This window comes from Castor canadensis, chromosome 1, assembly GCF_047511655.1.
Source record: "Castor canadensis chromosome 1, mCasCan1.hap1v2, whole genome shotgun sequence".
Lineage (NCBI taxonomy): Eukaryota > Metazoa > Chordata > Mammalia > Rodentia > Castoridae > Castor > Castor canadensis.
In genome coordinates this window covers 170,678,130-170,694,246 of record NC_133386.1, presented here as the reverse complement: position 1 = coordinate 170,694,246, position 16,117 = coordinate 170,678,130, and the positions used below count along the sequence as shown (strand labels likewise).

General features: G+C 46.4%; 1 protein-coding gene across 1 annotated transcript; it reads left to right on the top strand.

Moving 5' to 3' along the window:
• Window positions 1-1,870: 1,870 nt before the first annotated feature.
• On the top strand, window positions 1,871-5,622 carry C1H11orf91 (chromosome 1 C11orf91 homolog). The gene is made up of 2 exons (XM_074067376.1): window positions 1,871-2,415; window positions 3,518-5,622. Exons 1-2 carry the CDS (start codon window positions 1,926-1,928, stop codon window positions 3,601-3,603), a joined length of 576 nt encoding a protein of 191 aa, XP_073923477.1. The 5' UTR covers window positions 1,871-1,925; the 3' UTR covers window positions 3,604-5,622.
• The last annotated feature ends 10,495 nt before the right edge of the window (window positions 5,623-16,117 follow it).

The following is a 16,117-nucleotide window of genomic DNA, read 5'->3' as shown; positions in this document are numbered from 1 at the left end:
CAGCACTGATGAATGGATTAAGAAAATGTGGTATCTATACACAATGGAATTTTATGCAGCCATGAAGAAGAACGAAATGTTATCATTCGCTGGTAAATGGATGGAATTGGAGAACATCATTCTGAGTGAGGTTAGCCTGGCTCAAAAAACCAAAAATCGTATGTTCTCCCTCATATGTGGACATTAGATCAAGGGCAAGCACAACAAGGGGATTGGACTATAAGCACATGATAAAAGCTTTAGCACACAAGGGAGGGGTGAGGATAGGTAAGACACCTAAAAAACTAGCTAGCATTTGTTGCCCTTAACGCAGAGAAGCTAAAGCAGATACCTTAAAAGCAACTGAGGCCAATAGGAGAAGGGGACCAGGAACTAGAGAAAAGGTTAGATCAAAAAGAATTAACCTAGAAGGTAACACACATGCACAGGAAATTAATGTGAGTCAACTTCCTGTATATCTATCCTTATCTCAACCAGCAAAAACCCTTGTTCCTTCCTATTATTGCTTATACTCTCTCTACAACAAAATTAGAAATAAGGGCAAAATAGTTTCTGCTGGGTATTGAGGGGGTTGGGGGGAGAGGGAGGGGGTGGAGTGGGTGGTAAGGGAGGGGGTGGGGGCAGGGGGGGAGAAATGACCCAAGCCTTGTATGCACATATGAATAATAAAATAATAAAAAAGAAAGAAAAAGAAAAAGATTCGCAGTTTCAGACAAGCTTCTGGGCAGGGAGAGCAACCCTACATCTGAACAGTTTCCGAGTGCTTCACACACACTGTTCTGCATTCTGCTTGAATATTATAAATAGCCCTATGAGGCATCCTTGTTCTCTTATTTCTGTTTTATAGAGAACTGATATAGAACTGCTTATATATGTGACGCTCTCTGCTTTACACACACACACAGCATATATATATATATATATATATACACACACACCCATAACTCACTTGTGGAGCTGGTACTGATTTTGATCTTGACTGGCCCCCACCCATCCTTGGTCATTCATACCAATCTCCAAGAGAGAGTCTTATGACTAATACTCACAGGCTACTCCTATAAAGGAACAGGACTTCTCCCTTGGACAGAAGCCCAAGACTCAGGAAAAATGGGTGAGCAGTTTGAGATGGGTCCAGGAGGCTTTCCTTTTGGTGGTTAGTTTGTTGCTTGTCAGCTCCTGTCAGTGTATGTGCTTGGAAAATAACTAAACTGATTTCATTGAAAACATTCTTTGCTTCAGGGCCATTTCAAGTTCCCACCAGGCTCCCCTCTTCCAGAATCTTCCATAACACATCTAAGTTTGGCAGAAACATTGGTTGGCTCTCGTAGCCATTCCCAACCAAACCCCATCTCCTTTGCTTTCCAGTGTAGAGAATGAAAAGTTAGCCAGCCATTTTCTCTGGCTCCTTTGCAGTGAGGGGTGGTCAGCGAGGCACTGAGTAGTGTGCTGAAGCAGCGGTAGGAAATATTCTCGCTCTCCAATAAAAGGAGAGGAAGGCTGAAAAAAAGTTTTCTTTTGGCAGCCTTGCCAGCTCCCTGCTCCCTGCTTTTGGATAAGGGTGTATAAGGACGAGTTAACAGAAGGCTTGCTGATTGAAGGACGGTGGGAGGAGCCTAGATGGGCGGGCCCTATACGGGGCGGGGCTAATGTGGAGCGGGTTGTATTGGGCGTTCGCGGGGGAGGGGGACACCAAGGCTGGGCCTTGGGGCGTGGCTTTCCATTACAGCGGAGCAGGGGCGCGGCCTGCCGTCAAAGGGCGGGCCACGTTCTGGGGCGTGGCCTCCGGGCTTCGGAGCCCCGCCTGTTCAGGGTGGGGCCGCGCTCCGTCGGGGCGTGGCCTGTGGAACGTCGGGAGCCCGGCGACGCGGGGCCCAGCGCGCGTCTCCCGGCGCGGGGTTCCGCCCACGCAGCCTCCCATTCAAAAGATGCCGAAGGGGCGGCGCGGCAGTCACAGTCCCACGATGAGCCAGCGGCCGGCTCCGCCTCTCTATTTCCCGTCGCTCTACGACCGCGGCATCTCCTCGTCGTCGCTTAGCGACTTTAACATCTGGAAGAAGCTTTTCGTGCCGCTGAAGGCGGGCGGGGCGCCGGCGGGCGGGGCGGCGGGGGTCCGGCCCCTGCCCCTGGCGCCCCCAGCCCCGGCGCCCTCGCTGCCACCCGGCCTGGTTCCCCCCAGCCAGCGCCCTTGTCCTCCGCCCTGGCCCTCGGGCCTGGCCTCCATCCCCTACGAGCCTCTGCGCTTCTTCTACTCGCCGCCGCCAGGGCCCGAGGTGGCTGCCTCAGCCCTGGCCCCCGGCTCCACAACCCCCTGGCTCGCCTCTGCCTCCCACCCCGAGGAGTTGTGCGAGCTGGAGATCCGGATTAAAGAGCTGGAGCTGCTCACCATCACTGGGGATGGTTTCGACTCCCAGCGCTGTGCGTGACCTCGCCGGGCCACCTGAACCCAACCTTAGCTACCCTGGCTCCCTCTTTGGCTCCAATCCTGGTCCCCGATTGTGTCCCCAGGCTCAAACTCCAGCCCCAGGAGTCCCGATCCAAAATCCATCCTCCAGAGCCCAAACCTCCCCATCCTGGATTTCAACCGATCCCTTCTCCCAACACTTTCCGAACCCTTTAGTCCCAAACTCATCCTGAGCCCTTTTAGACTCTGAGCCTCCACACCTGAAACTCCACCCACCACTATCCTCATCCTCAACTCTAGTCTTCCTGCACAGTAATGTCCCATCCCTGTAGTCTGGCGTTCCACCCACCACAGACTGTATTTCTAAAGACCTTTAATGTTCAAACTTCAAACTGGGGCCTTTGGGTGGGAGGTGGGGAAAGGCATTGAGGATCAGTTGGCGTGTCTGTAGAGGGATTGCCCAGAAGGCCCCCAGACGTTCACTGGGGCCTTCCCACTGGCGCTCCACTTTCCAGTCAGTGCTGGAGAATAGCCTACCTGTAGCCCTTTGGCCAGGGTCCTGGACTCTGCTATCTGATTTTAGGTCTGAGGTCTTGGGGATCTGGACCAGACCAAGTGTGCTGATGTAGGCACATCCACTTGTATTCCCAGAAGGACCTGTTGCACAGTGGAGTAGTTTGTAGCCATAGGTTGTCCTTTTTAATCTCCTGTCTGCCTAAGGCTTGCATTTGACCACTGCAAAAAGGCAGATGGTTCTAGAAAGACATTCCAACTATTGTATGCAACACATTAAATTGCTCCCTTGCCACATAGGGAGGGTACTATGAAATAATCATGTTTAGGTCCACATGGTTCAATGCATTAGATACCTTGTAACGTATCCTTTATCATAGCCATGGCAGGAATCCAGTCCCTAAAGCCTTGGTTTTTCTAAGTCCTGGATTTCTTCACTATTTGTTCTTCAGCTATTTATATTCTGACTGTTAAGGGCTTTTAATCTCACGTAGGGAGCACGATTGCTTCCCAGAAGGGTTAGAAAAAGTCCTTCTTTCTACTGCAGCTAAGTTTGTTTTGCTCTTCTGCAGATACATTTTTTTCTTTTTTTTTTTCCTGCAGATAAATTCTTAAAGGCGCTAAAAGATGAAAAGTTACAAGGACTGAAGACCAGGCAACCTGGAAAGAAGTCGCCCTCTCTCTCCTGAGGAGCTGCCCTACAGAGCTGGGCAGCCGCCTCCTTAGGTGTTAGTGCTTAGATAATGTGTCCTATTTGTTGTCATTTCAAAGATGGTTATTTTCTGTTCTGTATTTACTGCTATTCTTATTGCTCCCAGCATACTTCACATACATTGTCCACTGTTGTGGTAAATTTCACTGTCTCTCTCCTCTGTGCTGCTGCTTGGGGAGCTTGGTCAGGGTGTAAAGCTGCTGCCTGGCTGGCATTTGGGGTCTTTTGAGACCAGAGAAAGGGACCCACAACACTGCCACAGTCATACTAGGTCATGCTAACCAGAATGATTGATATGTAGGAGGGAATTGGGAGAAAATAAGGGCACTATATGTTTAGTTTTGCTTTGTGTCTTTGCCAGAAAGGTTCTTTGAGGAGTAGAACTAAAACTAGAGTTTTAGCTCCACCTCGCCCCCAAACATCTTTAGTCCTTTGGAAGTGCTTGATGTTTTGTTTTTTAAAAAGTATTTTTTGGACCACAAACCTCTCTGATAATCTTAGATAAAGCCACCATCCTTTTAAGAAATTCATATACAGTATTCAAGAAATATTTATTGGGTGCTTATATGCCTAGGCTCCCTTCTAGGCTCTTGGAATGGGGGACAGATTAGAAATATTTTAAATAAGTAAATCATAATATGGTATCATAGAGATAACATGCTAAGTGGGGGAAAGTAGGGTATAGAGTCAGGAGGGTCAGAGGAAGGCAGGGTAAAATTTCAAATAGGGCTTCTTGAAGAAGTTGCTTTGGTTTTTGTTTTGTTGGGGTTTTTTTGGTGGTGGTGGTGATGGCACTGGAGTTTGACCTCAAAGTTTTGTGTTGGTGCAATAGGTGCTCTACCACTTGAGCCAAGCTCCAGCCCAAGAGGTAGCATTTTAAAAAGAGTTGGGAAAGGTCAAAAGTCATAGCTATGTGGGGAATGCTCCAGGCAGAAGGACCAGTGCAATGAGATATATAAGCCTGGAGTTCAGCACAAGGCCTGGGCTGGAGATATAAATTAGGGAGTTACTTACATGCAGAAGTATTTAAAGGTGAGTATAGGGAGAAAGAAAATAAATGATAGCATCCCTAATGCGAAATTGCAAGTGCTCCAAAAACATCCTAAACTTTTGATCACCAACAGATATCACAAGTGGAAAACTCTACATCATGACATTTTGTTTCATGCACAAAATTATTTAAATATTGTATAAAATTACCTTCAGGCTATGTTTCCTCAGTCTTGGCAATGAATTCAAATGTTTCCAAAACACTATGTGGGCCAAGTAAAGACTGTAAAGTCCTGGAGCTGGCAACCTCTGCTCTATTTCAGGGGCCCTCCCAACCCTGAGCAGAGATTCTGGTCTTTGTCTCCACCTTCTTGGAAGAGGCCAGATATCCAGCCGTAGGCCAGTTTCTACTAGAGAGGTTCCAGTGTTTTCCCAGAGAAATTCAAGCTAGCCAGGCCAGGGACTGGTGGGGGCTAGAAAGTATTAATGAGAAAAAATGAGAATCAGCCAGACATTGAGAAAACCCAACACAGAGCTCAGACGGAGACAGTGATATCAATGGGACCTTGTTTCCCATAAGAGTGCCCACATGTGCTAGGCAGAGGAGCAGCTGATGGGAGTGATCTCGTTTCATTCTCACAGCCATCTTGTGAGATAAAAAGGTCTACTCTTGGCATGTTTCACACAGATGCACGAGAAGCCCTAGGGGAGCTGTACAAATAAAACCCATCTGGGATTTCTTCCAAGGAACTTTGATTCCCTCGCTTCTCTCAGGCATCCTCTTGGTGCCCTTGGAATGACTGACAGCTGACAGGGCAGGCCATGAAGGATGGTGAGTCTGACACATGCTCAGCCCTGACCTCTCAGTGCCCACACACACAGCCACAAGCACACTTGCAGTGGGCAGGGCCTCCCACTCTGGACTCCTGGGACACCCCAGTCCCAGTCATCCTCAGACACCACAGCAGGTAGCCACTGACATTGGCCCCATTCCCTGGAGATTAGAGAAGACAAATAGGTTCACATCTTAAGTACTAACTCCTGTCTATACCCAGGAGCAGTTGTGGAGAACGAAGCCTTGAGTGGGCTCACTGGGAGCCAAAGCCATCATAGGAGTCATGTTCTATGACTATGGCACAAGTCCTTCCAACCAAGGCTTAGTGTCTTGGTTTCCAGCTACAGAAATGAAAATCTAGAAAAAGCCAAAGAGGTCACAATATAGTAAGGGACACATGCATACAGTTTTGGACAGGATGAGTAAGTTCTGAAGATCCACTCTACAGCACAGTGACTATAGTTAATCATGCAGAATATACTTTAAAACAACATAATAAAAATCATCTATACTTTCTAGGTATCACATGTATTAAGCTTTTGACATGGACCATGTCATTTAATCCTCATTAATGATCTTGCAAGGTGGAGAATGGGGTTGATGGTATTATTGGGCCATAGCCAGAGTATATCCCAGGAATGGCCACCTGAGCCCTGCCACCTACTCACAGCTTGACCCAGTTTTGGTCACAGCTCCTGTTATCAGTGGTGGGTGGGTTGTGGATCATGTGTGATCTGTTTCCTTTTTTTTCTTTTTTCTTTTTTTCCATTGCTAAGGCTGGAAACCAGGGCCTTGCACATGCTAGGCAAGTGGTCTGTCACTGAGCTACCCCCAGCCCTATGATCATCAGTTTCTCCAGACCAAAATGAAACAATAAGTCCCTCCCCCCACCCCACCAAAGAAAAGGATGCTTGGCAGATATCACTAGGGATTGTGACAGATGGAATACCATGTGCCAGGAATAGTAGGTCAGGCAGTGACCTGCTAGAGTCAACCTGTATGACCAATAAGAGTCAATTGTCCAGTTTTCAGGAGTTTTGTGAGCTGGTTTTAAAATACAGTTATTTAAAATATAAACTATACCAACTTACAGTTAGGCTATATTTAGAATGAAGGCAAGGGATATTCACAACTCACTGCTTCCTAATTATTTCACTACATCTTACTATTTGTGCTGTGGAGGTTATATTTATTGCATCTGTGGAGTGAAAATACTATGAAATAGTGCACTGTGAGCATTTCTTCCTAATGATGTCATGTGGACATTTCGAATTTGACCGCCATGATAATATTTACACCATGGACATTGGCAAACGAACAAATCAGGGCTGCTTTCCCGTTCCCCTAAAAGTTGGTTGTTAAACATTTACCAGCACACCACCAGCTAAAAATGGGGTGTCAAAAGTGCTACTTTACTAGTAGCTGAGCTAGAGGAATGACTGCTTTGAGGCAAAGTTGTGCTGAAAATATAAGGGAAGCTTGTTGCTTCTATGGCTTCTATGGCTGAGTGGGTACTCAGCAACAGACAGAGGCAGTGCCTCTAAAAGAGAAAGGAAACTAGTCCTGCCCACCCATGAAGGCAGGCTGAGCTGGGTGTTCTTATCACATGTGTTAAGGAAAATGGAAAGCACACAGGTGTTGACTTTTATGTGGCAAGCCTGGTAAAACAGGACCAAGGAATATCCTGGACCCTGTCCAATCAGATTAGAAACTTCTACTTTGGGGAACCAGGGTAGAGGGTGAGCAGAGACAGAAGCCTGTATATGGAGGCCAAAGTCCTTTGCCCTCCAGTGGTAACCATGTTAAACAAAACAGAACACAAAGCCTGATAAAATAAGCAACAACTATTCAGGTAGCTGTTAGTCCTGAGAGTGATGTAAATTTCCAGTGAAGAGGAAATATGTCCCACTACCTTATCATCCAAGTTATCTGCACCTACCTCATGTGCCAAAGGAACCAGGCAGGACCTGGTGCCTATGGGACCTGGCCTCTGGGAACAGGAGGAAGAAGGATGGAATCAGTGCTTTAAAGCAGTGAACACAGTGTTGGTGCCTCAGGACACACTGGCCTTTTCCCTTCACTGGCATCCTGATTTTGTCATTAACCAAAATTTTGTGACCCTGGGGAAGTTCCCTAATCTCTCTGAGCCTGTGTCCTCGTCTGTGCAATGGAGACTGTTCTCATAGGATAGCTGTTCGGATGGTGGGCACAAGAAGATGACAGATCTGAAAGTGCCCCAGATTGGGAGTCATGAATCTTGGTATCGTCCAGTCCATGAAGAACACAGTCCTTGCTGTTGAGTGGCTGGTGCAGGGAGTCCTGGTGGCCATGGGATAGAAGCATTGCATTTGCAGAGCCCTAGTGCCCAGCCCAACAAACAGGGACAGGAGTGAGCATGGCTGCGAGGTAGTTGGGGGAAGAGGGTAATTCTTTTCCAAAGCAAACCAACCTCATTTTCTCCCAGGCAGCCTGGACTCTCCCACATCAGATGGCCAACAGCTTGGTAGGTGGTGTTCAAACCAGAGGGCTGATGGCCATTCTTCAGTCATGTCATTCAGTCTACACCAGGGTGTCCACACATCCAAGGGGGTATCTGCACACCACCTGGAGGGAACATACTATATAGGAATCAGAAAATTTGTGACATAAAGCTGAGCATCACCTGTCCTATGGGCCCTTTTGGTTGAAGGGAGGGGAACAGAAGGCCTCTCAAACCAGCTTCCTGGAGTAAAAGTGTGGGAGACAGAAGAAAAGGAATGAGGGGCTGTCACTGTATAACTCAGCTCCAACCGCCATTTCTAGGAGAGAAAATATGATTGGCCATCTCTGTCCATGTTGGGGAGGGGGTGGCCAGGGTTGTGGGGTTGTGGACCCCCAGGGCCACTTAGATGAGGGAAGCAGCTGGGGCCCTGGCAGATGGAGACACCCCACATCTCCCTCCTGGGTCTCACAGGGATCAGCCCTGCTCAGAAGCCACCAGGAGGCCAGGCAGCTTGCCCACCAGCTCTTTCAGCTTTGGCCACCTGCCTTTCACAGTCAGCTTCCTCATGACTTAGCTCCTACAGGGCTTATCAGAGTGATGTTGGGGGTCCAGGGGCACATGACTATGAGCAAACAGTTCTCTCTGATGAGGATGAAGGTTAACGTGCAGTGGTGTATGCCCAGTTTACTTGTCTCCAAACTGTTGAAATCACTTAAGCTCCTCACCATCCCAGGGCACAAAGGTAGAGAGGCCAGAATGGTTGAACTAAAGGAGGAACCTGCCTTTGGAGGAAGCAGAAGAGCTTTTCTCCCAATAGCTGATGTCACTTCCTCCAGGAAGTTGTCTCTGATTCTTCTGACAGTCTGGGTTACACATCCCTGCTCTGAGCTCCCTTAGCACTCTGAGGAGCCCCTCTCCTGACACCACCTGGAGTATAATTGAGTGTCTGTCCATCTGTCTGTCTCCCTAGCTGCACTGTGATCTCCTTGAGAGCAAGTTCTTTGTGGTCATCGCTGTGTACAGGGGTTTTGCACAAAGCAGATATGCTCCTCGAGTGATTTTTGAGCACACTGAGGGATGCAGACCTGAGAGGGAAATGCAGCTCTGTTCTTGCAGTCTGACTAATGGTCCAACCTGTTGCACACTGGTTTGCATAAAGGCACAAGAAAGGATGGTCTGGATGTAACAATACCCTGGGAATGGACTGGGCCAAGTAGCTGCTTATGACAGTGCAGAGGCTCCAGATGTGCCTTGAGTTCTTCATTGAGATTTAGAAACAGGGCTTAGGTTTCTTTCACATTTGAAAAATGGAATGTAACATAGTGACTGAGATTGTGGGCTCTGGGGCCAGACTGCCTGGATCAAAAATCTCAGCACACACCAGCAGTGTGATGTTGGGAAAACAACTTAAACTTTCTGTGTCTCCTTTTCTCATCTATAAAATGAGGAAATTAGCCAGGTAAGGTAGCTCATGCCTAAAATCCCAGCTACTTGAAAGTCAGAGATAAGAGGATCTTGGTTTGAGGCCAGCCTGGGCAAAAAGTTAGCACGATCCATCTCAACAAAAAAACTGGGCATGAGCTGGGCATGGGTGGCTCACACCTGTAATCCTAGGTACTTGGGAGGCTGAGATCTGGAGGATTGCAGTTTGAGGCTATCCCAGGCAAATAATTTGTGAGATCTCCATCTCAAAAATAAGCAAAGCAAAATGGCCTGGAGGTGTGGCTGAAGCAGTAGAGTGCCTGCTTTGTAAATGCAAAGCCCTGAGTTCAAACCCCAGTCCCACCAAAAACAAAACAAAACAACAACAACAAAAAAGACCCGTTGGGTATAGTGGTATATGCCTGTGATCCCAGCTATGTGAGAGATGTAAACAGTAGGAGGATTGTGGTTCAAGCTGGCTGGGGCAAAAATGAAAGACCCTATCTGAAAATACCTAAAAGAAAAAGGGCTAGCCGGGTGCCAGTGACTCACACCTGTAATCCTATCTACTCAGGAGACAGAGATCATGAGGATCAAGGTTCGAAGCCAGCCTGGGCAAATAGCTGGAATCACAAAGAAGGGTTGCTCAAGGTGTAAGCCCTGAGTTCAAGCCCCAGTACCACAAAAAAAAAGAAAGAAAAAAAGAAAAAGGATGTGTGTGTGTGAAATGTTCAAGTGGTAGAGTATCTGCCAAACCCCAGTACTGCCAGAGAGAATATTAAGAGTACTTAACTTCATAGGTGTAAATAAGTTAATGTGTAGGAAGTACTCAGCATAACGCCTGGCTCAAAGCAAATACTCAATAAATGTGAGCTATTCTATCCATCAATCTGAAAACTCACCCAGGGTTGTGACTCTCATCTCAGAGTTTATTTAAATCCAGTGCAAACATTCTGTAACTCTGAAAGGAGTGCACATAAATTAAGCCCATAATCTTTACTCACTTGCTTATCCATGTATTCATTTGATTGTTCTTTCAATAATGCATCTTCTTAAATTCTTTGAGCCCTTTTGCTCACCTGGAAAACTCCCTGCTGGAGGTTACTGCCAGTTAACTGAGATAACGTATGTCAACTGCTCAGCTCATGGCCTGATGCACAGCTGCAGCACAGTGGTTCACTTTCATCGTTACATCTTTGTACTTGCTGGGCTGTTTGCATCAGGGTTTCTGGTTCTTAATACAAACCTGTATTTTTCTCATGGTGGGATCCACTAGGTGGCAGCATAGATTTAGAAGTGCTATGAACCTGCTCCCTCCCCTTTCTAGTCCTCTTAGGGCTGAAATTTATCCTCTTGTTCGTCATTACCTAGAAGAAAATGCAACTGGAAAATCTTTGGGGGAGGGAGGGCCACTGCAGTTGTTGAAGGCCACACTACAGAAACAAACACAGGTGCAGCACCCAGCCTCTCCCAGCAACTGCAGATGGCTGCCTGCTGAGAGCTAAGTTTTTCACCCCAGAATAATATGCTCTTTTTAGAACTGGTTTCAAGGTGAAAAGTGCAGTTCACGTGAATAAAGAAAGTTGGACCAAACTCATTGACCCCCTGTACTGGTTTGCTTAGGCTGCTATTAAAAAATACCATAGACTAGGTGGCTTAAACAACAGAGATTTATTTCTGGAGGCTGGAAATCCAAGATCAAGGTGTCAATAGGTTTGGTTTCTGGTGAGAACTCTCTTCCTGGCTTGCAGATGGCCACTTTCTCTCTGTGTCCTCACATGGCCGAGAGAGAACTTTGGTGTCTCTTCTTGTTCTTATAAGAGTACTAATATGTCCAGGAGAAGCCAGCAGGGGTAGAGACATTCTTGGAGTTTTTCCCAGGCCTGGCCATAACCACCAATAATACCAACCACTGGCTCATCCTTCTCCCTCCCCGAGGAAGATGTGCTTGGAGAGGCATACAGCTAGGATGTGACCAAGCCACTCCAGACCTTGGGTCTTACATCCTTAGATCATTTTTTGGTGGCTGGCTTCAAACTATTATATTCTCTTTGTCCTGTTCAACTTACCACAGGAGCTGATATGTCACAACTATCAACTTCCTCATGGAGTCTTCTGGCTTTCCTTTGGCTCAGGGATGATGCTGAGGTTCCCAGATGTTCAAAGGTTGTTGCAACCTGGGCCTTATGCCCTGGGAAGCCAATTGCAGAAGAATGACTGCCAGGGGCAAAGGGAGACATCCTAACCAGCATATATGTGAGATGCAGGACACCTCCAGCAGGCTCCTCTTGTCTCACCTTGGCCAGGTGATGAGGGCTTTCCTTTTACAGCACCATTCACCTATCCCCAGTCCTGTACTCTGGTGACTTCTGTGTATCCTGGGCTGTTGAAAAGGAAGGTTGTTATAGGGGTCAGTCAGATGAGGCTGAGTGTAGGAGTCACTTCTAGGTGATCCATGGGTGATGTAACAGCTTGGGAAAGACAGTGAGTTTCCCATTGCTAGAAGTATTCAAGCACAGGCTACATAAATAACAATACTCTGTCACGCTTGTAAAGCACCACTGTAAACTGTGCACTCTCTACCTCCACCTCTACAGTCTTCTCTTCCTCCACTAGGGTCTTCTTTTCACCATAGATAAGTCTCAGAGAGCAACAAGTTGCCCAAAGTCACAGCACTAGAATGTGGTAAAGACAAGATTCAAACAGAGGCCTGGAAGACCCCAAATTCTAAGGTGGGTGCCAGAGTTTGGATCTTGAATGTCCTGCAAAAGTCCATGTGTTAAATGCTTAGTCCCTACCTTGATGCTATTGGGAAGTAGAGGAAGCTTTAAGAGGTGAGTCCATTAGGGAGGGCTTAAGCCATTGGTGTATGCCCTTGAAGGGCATCCTGGGATCCCAATCACTTCTTCCCCTCTCTCTTTCACAGTCAGCCATGAAGTGAGCGTCTTCGCTCACACGCCATGATATGTGGCCTCACCACAGGCCCAAAGTAACAGGGCCAACTGATTATGGACCAAACCTCTGAAACCATGAGTCAAAATAAACCTTTCTTTCCACTTTTTAAGTTGATTGTCTTAGGTATTTTGTTACAAAAAATGTAAAGTTGAGTAACACAGTGAGGAGCCCTTTCAAGTGCAATCACAGTAGTCATGGCATAGATTCAGAGCCACAGTAAAAGTGTCACAGGCCCCAAACTACAAAGATTTTGGTGCTCTCTCATCTCACATGTAATTTAAAGGTGTGAAACAACCTAACCTCTGAAATAAGTGTGAAGAAGCGCAATAAAGTTGTAACCCCCATCTCAAAATATTATATTCCATATGTATTTCTAAATATTAAATTTTATTCAAAACCTCTCCATCTTTCCCCCACCTTCCCATCTCTACTTCACTCCCTGTCATTTTAAGTACCTGCCTTTCTGAAATCCTAATTCTGCTTACTCTCTGACAGGCTAAACACCGTTGCCTATATAGGTCAAGAGGTTTATCCTGCAATGATTTCAAAATACAAATTGGACCATATCCAACCAAATCCTCTTCCAACTCAAGGAGTCTGGATTCTATCATTTCAGACCCAGCAAGATACATCATTTCATCTGTGGCCATGTCTAATATTCTGAGAATAAACACTTGTTGAAATAGTTTTCTTGTGGGGAATGGAGAAAGAAGTATTAAGAGAAAAAGACAAACCAAAAGACAAATATTTGCTGATATTTTGGGAGGAAAATTACCAGTTAGACAATGTGCTTTAATTCATATGTAAATTTGCCAAGAAAAGGCACACACAATTTCAATTAAGCTAAACAGACTAATATAGCAGAGAATGGTATTTGCTTTTCCTGTTTATAGTACTCCACAGAGCACTGTATTTCAGAGTAAATGAAAACCAAACCCCATATGTTAACAATCTGATCAACATATTACTGACCTGAGGAATATCATGAGGGTGATTGGTGTACTGTGGCTTCACTCATGAAGTATATGGTTTCTGAAGTTCTTGTTAGGATTGCATAGGTCAGTCCTCAAATTGCTTATTCCTTCTTTTACCTTTGGGCTCCTGATTTCATTGGGTGGTGACAACACTGAAATTTGGGTTTGTAATGCTTGTTGATTCTGGCAGTTGGCAATTTGCTCTCTTTCCCCCTGAAGATACTGTGGGCATCTTACTAATTGGTTAAAGATAATTGGGAGGGAAAGCCGTGATGCATCATGGGAAATGGGAAGATGGAGCAGCAGCATATGTCCTTTCCTAAACCTAAATGTTTCCAGAAAGGAGTGGATTTTGGTTTTCATTTGCCTGGCTCTCATGAGGTGGAAAAAGCCCCAAATGAATGATGAGCCCTTAATAAGCTGGCCTTTTGTCTCAAGGACCAATCCTCCTTGACCTTGACCATGAGCTCTGTGTGGGGCAGAAGCTGTGTCTTACTCATCTGAATGCCTAACACCTAGCACAGTGTCTGACCACAGTAGGTACTTAGGAAATGTTGGCTCTCCAAGGAAGGACTGGAGGGATGGCTGTGTAGAAGTTTCTATCAGGGCTTCCTAGGAAGTTCCACTTACATGAAAGATTAACAATCAGTGAGAAGGCTAATGCCTGCTCAGTGTGGTGTCTGGTTTCTGCTGTCAGTTTTTGTTTCTCTATTACCTGGACCCATTCTAAAAGAGTTGGCCACAGAGAAGACAGAAGTTAAAGAGAAGTAAACTTTAAGTTCTCAGAGCCCCGGGACAAAGCAACTCCAACAATTTGGCAGTCCTTTCTTTTCAATCTTATCCAGGTCCCTTCTCTTGATGTGAAACTTGACCTAGAAAACAGGAGCTTGCAACCAGACCAGCTTCCTCTCCTCGAGGTCAGCAGCATGGGCTAAAGTATGAGAAACCTAGCAGAGCATCCAGCTACTGGTAGGTCCTGGCACCAAATCCAGTTGTTTCTGAATGTTCCATAGCAAGGCATCTAGGTGTCACATCATAAACCTCAAGTGGTGTGGTTTCCACAGGCTCTGTGGGTCCCCCAAAGGCCTCAGCCTCCAGGACAGAGGCGTGGGTTAGGGAGTGGGCAACAGGGGAAAAGCAAGCTCTTTTTTTAATGTTTAGAGAAGGCCATTCAGAGTCCAGAGGCTTGGAGGACAGGTTGGTGGTGAAACTGTCACACTGACAAAACATTCCTTCAGTTCCAGTGAGTCGATGGCCTCTCTCCAAACGTGGGTTTGTGCATGTGCAAACATTAATTCTGAGATGACAACAAGTGAATTGCCCAGCTGTGCAAACCAGTATTGGTCATAACTTTACCTCCAAGAGGTCACAGAGAGACTCAGAGCAATCGTGTGTCTTCATCTGTTTGGGCTGCTGTAACAAACACCGTAATCTGGGTGGTTTATCAACAACAGATACTTCTCACAGTGCTGATCTGAGAAGTCCAAGATTCAAGACACTAGCAGATTTGGTGTCTGGTAAAGGCTTGCTTCCTGATTCATAGATGGTGGAAGGGGCACGGATACGTCTGGGCCTAATCTCAGGTCATGAGGCTTCATGATCTAGGCTCTACCTCCAAATACCCTCATATTGGGGGATTAGGTTTCAAGCTATGAATTTGGGGTGGGATGGCTACAGCCCCTGCTAGCCATCCTTGTGCATTTGCAGGTAGTTGATACTCACTAATGTTTTCACTCTTGGCTCCAGGCTGCTTCCTAGGTACATCCTTTCTGGTTTCCAGTGATCAACAGAGCTCATGAGTTTGCTGCATGACATTTGCTCAGAAAAGTTGAGACCATACTCTGGATTAAATTTGCTGTCCCATCTCTGCTGGGGGACCCAGCAGGGAGAAGCTGCATTTGCATGTACCTTCTCCAGCCCACTGGGACTGTCTGCCTCCCGTTCCTGGGATAGAAGTAGGACTCACTACTTGGGGCAACTTGTACTGTTCTTTACACCATGGAGAGGCTCCTTTAGAGCATTTTGTGGGGTCTCTATACTTATTCCACATTGTTCAGCATGACAGTGGTTTTGGGTATCTTTTGTATATATTTGAGTCCTCTTTACAGAGAAGCAGAGAGAGGTGTTTTAAAAAAAAAATCACCCCTTCAGTCTCTATGTGCTTTCTAAGTACCTACAGAGTTGGGCCCAGTGAGAAGCAGCACCACACTGCTGCCCAAGTCTCAACGGATCCACAAAAACCCCAGGGTCATGACTCACCATCAGTCACAGGAACTCCTCAGAACCACACAAAGTTGGTTTGCTTGTCTGTTTTTGTTACAAGAAACGGGCTTTCTTATTTCTATTCTAAATTTCTTTGGCCTCAAGGCTACTTCTATTCTGCTTTTTTAGATATTTGCTTTGAATCAGCCCATCGTAACGTCTCTGAGTCTTGATCATTCAATTTTGACATGTGCTGATAACAGACTGTCTCTTGGCATTTCATATGGAGAGAATCTGGTTGGCCATGCTCATAGGCCAAGCCACACTGTTGTGCCTGGTTTGCCCATGAGTCAGTGGCTCTTAGATGGAATCTCTCCCAGTCAATCAGTGTTGGCTAGGTGTCACCGCTCCTGGTCTCTAGATGGGGCTGAACATGATGCAGGCCTTGTGATTGCTGGCTCTAGCACAGGGTGGAATGAGTACATGGTTTGGGAATCTGTGTCTCAGACCATTGCTATCCGTGGACTTCCTGGGAGCCCCTGACCTCAGTGGGACTTCTTTATGCTCTGTGAAAAGGACATCTGAGCAGACACTGTCTTCTTCTGTGCTGGGGCCCCACTTATTCTCTGGG